General features: G+C 52.8%; 1 protein-coding gene across 1 annotated transcript in view; it reads left to right on the forward strand.

Moving 5' to 3' along the window:
* Positions 1-7,120, forward strand: part of PTPN11 (protein tyrosine phosphatase non-receptor type 11) — an 81,677-nt gene that overhangs the window by 66,192 nt on the left and 8,365 nt on the right. The window contains exons 11-14 of the mRNA XM_004709659.3: positions 358-512; positions 1,134-1,201; positions 1,678-1,829; positions 6,126-6,238. Coding sequence (XP_004709716.3) covers positions 358-512; positions 1,134-1,201; positions 1,678-1,829; positions 6,126-6,238 — 488 coding nt within the window. The remainder of the gene's footprint in view (positions 1-357; positions 513-1,133; positions 1,202-1,677; positions 1,830-6,125; positions 6,239-7,120) is intronic.

Raw genomic sequence — 7,120 nt, forward strand, 5'->3', positions numbered from 1 at the left:
AAAGATATAAAGAGGAACAGGTGTGTCCTGTGGTGAGAGGAGACCCCCATCCCCAGAAGCCTCTTGGATGAAGACCACTATGGATGGCACAGACAGATGATCCAGGTTCGAGTCTCCTGAAGAATAAGTTGTCCTAACCGCATCGTGGGTTCTGTGACAAAACCACTCCCGGGAGCACCCGGCCAGACCTACAGGAGACCCCCTTGAAGGGGGGCTTCACCCCAAAGCCCGAGGAGCCCCCCCCGGTACCCGCTGGCGCCACTGGCTCATGGAGGACCTAGGCAAGAGCATAACCGGGTGACTCCTCAACCGCTGATTTATTTAATTCGTTTTTGGTTTTTCTTGGCTCTACTCCAGGGGAACACGGAGAGAACGGTCTGGCAATACCACTTTCGGACCTGGCCAGACCACGGCGTGCCCAGCGACCCCGGCGGCGTGCTGGACTTCCTGGAGGAGGTCCACCACAAGCAGGAGAGCATCGTGGACGCGGGGCCCGTGGTGGTGCACTGCAGGTGACCGGCCCGGCCCCCTCTTGTTTCGTAGGAGAAGCCTCGTCTGTGTCCAGGGCTACCTGCACAGGCGGCCATTGTGGCCCCGTGTAGGGCCAGGGTGGGGACAGCATCTCGTCTCAAGACACAGTTTCTGCTTGCTTGTCTCTCTTCACATTAGCAATTTAGGATTAATTGCTTTGATTATGGAAGTAAGAGAGCTGAGGTCTCCCCGCCACGACGTTGGTTTGCCTCGAACCGCTTCCCGCCCAGGGCTACGAGGGAAGCCGTGCTCTCGGCCTCCACCCCAGACTGGGCTGAGCCTGGCTTCTTACAGCTCACCCCCAGCTTGGGCAACTAGACCGGTGTGCCACTTGATCGGTCCAGGGCATTTGTTGCTGCTCTCCTCCTACCAAGGAGACGGACCCCAGCATGGCAGAGATGGTGAACGTGCCACCTGACTCGGAGGCTGGAGTCTCCCCAGAGGACTCCGAAGCCCCAAGTTCTTTGCTGGCTCATTTTCAAAAACAAAGGCACACCCTGCTCAGTTCTACCCCGCTGCTGCCGACACTCCTGGTTTGGGTTTGAGTATGGCACCTCCAAGGGTGGCAGTGTTGTCACGGCCCTCTGTCCTTGTGCCCGCAGTGCTGGGATCGGCCGGACGGGGACCTTCATCGTGATCGACATCCTCATTGACATCATCAGAGAGAAAGGTAGGTCCTCCGGAGGCTGAGAAGCTAGCTGCCTTTCCGGGTTTAGCTTCTGGAACGAAGGCGTTGGTGGAAATAGCTTGCGGGGGAAGCCTTTGATGGCGAGCCACAGCCCTGAACTTTCTGTGTGTTTGGCAGGGACAAGCAGTGCCGTCATGTGAGCTCTGGGCAGTCGGTGACGCCCAGGAGCTGTGGACACCACTGCTCTGGCCTGTTGCCCAGCATGCTGTGGTGGTCGCTGCCTGAGGCTGGTGGGGTGCAGAAAAAGGGTGGGAGGCAGTACAACTGGAGCGTGTAGGAGTCCTGGCCTCTGACTTTTACCCTGTCATCTTCTGGGGTCACCGGTCAGAGGTCCAGCGCTATAGCGCTGGGGCACAGTCCATCAGGACATTGTCCTCTGGACCCATCACCTCTCCGGGGCTGCCAGAGCTGCATGAGAGGCAACTCCATCCTGACGCTCTTCCGGGTTTTCTTTGCAGGCGTTGACTGCGACATCGATGTGCCCAAAACCATCCAGATGGTGCGTTCCCAGAGGTCAGGGATGGTGCAGACAGAAGCACAATACCGGTTCATCTACATGGCCGTCCAGCATTATATCGAAACACTACAGCGCAGGATCGAAGAAGAGCAGGTACGAGCCGGGACTGGGGTTCCGCTCTGTCTTTCCGGGAGCGTGTAGCCGGGGCAGCCAGACTGTCCTCCTTGTAAGCCGGGGCCATGGTCGGATAGAGGGCCTTCCTGGGAACGGAAAAAAAGGTCCCAGCCAGGAGGGAGGGCCCCTCTGAGAACTAATTACCCATCACAGCTTTACAGCTCCGGGTCTCAGCCTCTCAGCACCTGGGCCGGGGATCCTGGGCAGACATCCCAGCTGCATCCCAGGTCTCCGAAGGGCCTCTCTTCCCCCCCAGGTTCCCACAACCGGCTTCAAACTCCCAGTCCTCCCAAGTTCCCAGCCGGGTCTGCCTTTGATCTAGGCCATCTTTATCCCAATCCCATCTCTTAAAATGAACACCCGGGCCTAACAGCCCTGGGAACGGCCACCCGCTAGGCGATACAATTCTGATGTTAATAATGAGCTGGTGGGGTAATGAAAAACATGGGATTGGAGCTTCCCTATCTGAAACGATTCCTAGCTGACAAGACACTGAGTTAAGGGGGATATGTTGAGAAGAGGGGGCAAGTGAGAACTGCTCTTTGGCGGGGGGTGTCTACCCCCATCCCCCTCGCCCCAGTGTGCTCCACTGCAGGTGGAATAGTGTAGAGACGTCAGTGGAGTTTGCCTCCTTACCACCCTGTTGGTTGCGTTCCAGGAAGCTGGGCTAGTCTAGCAGAACGGCAGCCGCATTGTCAAGGCTCGCTTAGCCAAAGTAAGGTAGCCGTTCATCAGTGTAATAGGGCCTTGGTTCATGCAAAATTGCGTAGTAGATTGCCCTCTAAGTGTTATCCGCAGAAACAGTGTGTGGATAGAAACTGGTGGTGGTGGTTGGGTCCTGTCCAGTCAGAACCGTCTGTCCCATAGCGACCCTGCGTACCAGGGAACGAAACCCCGCCGGTCCTGCGCCATCCTCACCTTGCTCTGATGGGTGAGCCCATGGTGGCAGCCACGGTGCCCTACCATCTTGTTGAGGGCCTTCCTCTTTGTCACTGCCCTTCTACCTCACCAAGCCTGACCTCCAGGGACTGGTCTCTCCCGATCGCATATCCAGAGCATATGTGACAAAGTCTCGCCTTCCTCGCTTCTAAGGAGCGCTCTGGCTGTACCTTCTCCAAGACCTTTTTGGTGGTTGTTTTTTTAAGGATAGAAACAGAAGGTCCAATAGTGGACAAGCTACCGGATCTGAGCATCAGAACTTTAGATCTTGATTTGTCTTCCCGTTGAGTGCTGGGCACCAGCAGGCTGTTTTATGAGTGTCTTTCGGCTAGACCTGATGAGGGCCAGGCAGTGTGTACAGTAAGCAGTTGCCCAGAGCGAAGGCCTTCTAAGATGGACAGAGGGAAAGTAGTCCCGTGGCTGCAAGTTGGGAAAATCCTGAACCCCTAATGCAGTCTGGCCTGGAAAAGCTGGGGGAAAGGATCGCTTTGTTTCATTCTCACTTCTTGTTTTGGAGAATTTAGGGGGATTTTTCCCTCCCAGCTCTCATCTGCTGACCATCTATGACCTCTCTGACCCCCACGCTGATTTAGGAACAACTTAGAAAATAAAACAAATCTTTTATTGCCACTCTTCTTCTCCGCTTAAAGCAAAAGCACATACCTGTTCCTATGAGTTTATTCTTAGAGACTATAGAATGTAGAACCTGGGTGTCCCTGGCAATCCCTTCCCCAAGAGTGCTTGTATGCATACTTTCATGAATTCAGCCAGTAGACTTAGGGGTGCCAATACCTCCCAATGCTTCCTTAAAGACCATCAACTGCTGCTTCGGTTCATCACTCTTAAGTGGAAGTGAACTTGGGTCATTTGTGTGAACAAGTGGCATTCACTGTTGTACCCACCCTGCGCTGTTTGATCCGGTCATGACCACTCTGCTGCCAGGGGCTCCAGGTGTAATACCAGGGGTTTCCAAAAGCTCGTGGGAAAGGGAGATAAAAATAATGGAATCCTCAATTTTTTGGAAGCCCCTGTGCAGTTGAGCAGTTTGTTTTGTTGGTTTTTTTTTATTTAGCAGTGATAAATAGGTGTACCCCCCAAAATGCCATTTAAATAATTTTTGCATGTAAATTTATTTTGTTTTAATAACCCTTATTTTAAAAACTAGAAAAATAAAACCGAGCATCATGTCCATAATTCAGGTCGCCCTGGTGGCAGCATGCTCAAGGACCCAGCTGGCTGTTCATGCTTAAAAGGTTGGAGGTTCAAGGCCTCCAGCGGCCTCACAGGAAAAGGACCAGGCAGTTTGTCCTGTAAAGATCATGGGCTAGAAAACCTCCTGGAGCACTTCAAACAAACAAACAAACAAACAAACAAACAAACAAACAAACACCCCCACCTCTCCTCACCCGACTAGACAGCACGTAACACTGACAAGCACCACCTCAGACCTGTTGTGTAGGTGGATTCTGGCTCGGGAACCCTATGGGACAAGGTAGCACTGCTCCACAGGGTTGGGAAAGCCGAAAACACCACGGGAGCAGATGGCCACCTCTTTCTCCCACGGAGCAGCCAGTGGGTTTGAACAGCTGACCGTTGGTTGGGCTGTGGAGCGCTTTACTTCTGTGCCACCAAGCCTCCTGTGAAGAGCAAACAGCAGTGAACCTGTAATGGACCATTCTCTTCTGCCACAATTTCCTTCACCTTTTAGGAAAGGAAGGAAGGAAAGGTCAGCAGAGTCCCCCGAGGTTCCTTTGGATGCTCCACCCCTCGTCTCCGCCCATGCAACACTAGGCCACCCTTGGTTCTCCGGGGTCTCTTTAGCAGTCCAAAATCCCAAATGCAGCGATCTGTAATCACGACAGCGAGTTGCTTTAGAGGCCCCAGGTGTCTACCCAAGTAGTACCCTACTGTGTCCTTGTCGTCCCCTCAGCCCGACCCTGGTGGTTAACTCGGCTTGAGGAACCGGGGCCTCTTCTGATTGCGGGTCTTTTCACGACAGACAGACTGTGTCACGGGCCTCGGCTCTCCCCGTGGGCACCTCCGACAGGGCACTTAGGATTTTGAGGTGCCAGAGATGTGTGGACTTTTATTCGACACGTCGCTTCTCACGTTTACTAGACACTAAATAAACCTCCCAAACTCACTGCCATCCTCGATTCCGACTCCTAGCGACCATGTGGGGCCGAGCGGGGCTGAGGCTGCCCTCTCAGGGAGTGGAAAGTCCTCTCTCCCTCCCTCAGGGTGGCTGATGATTTCAAGCTGCTGTTGACTTTGGGGCTTGCAGCACACCCCGTAACCACCGCGAGACAGGGCTCCTGAGACCCGAACTGACCATGCCTCCTCGCTCCCCAAAGTGATGGCACTGTGCACGGGTCTCCCCGCTGAGGGAGCGCCCCACACGCCTGGGACTCTCTGAAGTGGAAAGTCGCCGCATCCCGTATTGAAGGCAGCGGCATACAATGATGATCACTTGATAGATGAGACTTTCAGAACTGGCTGTGTCTGGTCTGGAGGGATTCCGGATGAAAACCCTCTAACCCAGCGGTTCTCAACCTTTCTGATGCCGAGACCCTTTCAGATAGTTCCTTATGTGGTGGTGACCCCCCAACCGTAAAGCGATTTTCCTTGCTACTTCATCACTGCCATTTTGCTACTGTTTTGAATCGGGCGACCCCTGTGAAAGAGTAGTTTGACCCCCCAAAGGGGTCACGACCCACAGGTTGAGAACCGCTACCCTAACCTTAACCCCTGCTAAGGGCAGTTCACTCTGTGTCTGAGATGAATCCTATTCCCATGGGATTATTTTTTCTTTTTTTAATTGCCCACCCTAAAGTGTCATGAGAGAAAAAAAAAAGTTTAAAAAATGCCAGGGCATTTTCCCAGGGATGAGGGGGTGGTGGTGGTAAGAGTGGATATTAAGTGTTCCCCCAGGCTGGCCGATAACCCATGAAAGGTCAGCAGTTCAAAACCAGCAGCCACTCAGTGAAGAACAGTCAGGCTTTCTGCTTGTGAAAAGAGTTCGTCTCAAAAACCCACGGGTCAGTTGTATGTGTCCTACGGGGTCAGGAGGAGTCGGGCCGGACTTGATGGCAGCGAGGCTTTCGAATTCACGATCCTGATAAGAGCCCCTCTGACAGATCTGCCTGACACGTCAGTACTTTTCATCCACAGGGTGTTTACGTGGAGGGGACTTTCTAACCCATTTCCACCGTGGGAGCAGCACCAGCAACAGTTTCTCCTTTTTAAAGTGCAATGCTTCGGCTGCTTGATTCCTTAAAACATTTAAAAGTGAAACCCCCAACTGACATGTTTTTACTTGCCATCTTCAACTTTCAGAAAAGCAAGAGGAAAGGACACGAATACACAAATATTAAGTATTCCCTAGCGGACCAGACCGGAGGCGATCAGAGCCCGCTCCTGCCCTGTACCCCAACACCATCCTGTACCGAGTAAGTCCTGGGGAAGGAACGCCTTTTTACCATGGAGCCGGAGCCTGTGGAGGGGCCTCGACGGAGCCAGCCTTTGCCCTGCATGCATTTCATTGGCGCTTTTTTGCTGTTAGCCGCTCACGCAGTGTGTCACCGACTGGCCATTTCTCTGGATCGTTTTGATACCACGAGCTAAGCTAAATTCTTCTTAAAATCATTGTATTGGGGACTCTTAGAACTCTTGTCACAATCCATACGTCACTTGCATCAGGCAAATTTGTATATATGTTGTCTTCATTCTTTTATAGACATTTACCTTCTATTGAGCCCTTGGTACCAGCTCCCCCTCTCCCCACCCCCAGTAACCCCTTGATAGATTGATTGTCCATTGTTTTTATTTTCATCTCTCACACTGACCGCTGTCTGCCTTCCCCCATGCTTCTGTTGTGCTTCCCCCTGGAGAGGGTTATATGGTATTGCCATTGTGATCCTCCTTTCTCTCCCTCCCCCTCTTCCCCTTCTGGTATCTCCACTCCCACTCCTGTGCCTGGATTCTGGGTGTCGTGAGCTCCCATCCCTTTCTATACCTGTGCACATGTTCTGGTGTAGTCTGAATAGAGAAGCAGCACTGGGGTCATGGTAGTGGAGGGTGAGGACGCCTCAAGAACCAGAGGAATATTGTGTGTTTCATAGGTGCTTTACTGTGCCCTGGTGACTCATCCCTTCCCTGTGGCACCTTTGTGGAGGGATTGTTCTGTTGTTGACAGATGGGCTTTGGATCTGTGCTCCAACGCCCCTCAGTCTCAACAATTGGTTATTGTTTGTTAAGTGTCTGCTGATACCTGGTCCCTATGATTCCTCATGATCACATCGGTGGTGTGCTTCTTCTATGTGGACTTGTTG

Source organism: Echinops telfairi, unplaced genomic scaffold (genome assembly GCF_000313985.2).
Source record: "Echinops telfairi isolate 266 unplaced genomic scaffold, ASM31398v2 ScPeMD7_7412;HRSCAF=8450, whole genome shotgun sequence".
Lineage (NCBI taxonomy): Eukaryota > Metazoa > Chordata > Mammalia > Afrosoricida > Tenrecidae > Echinops > Echinops telfairi.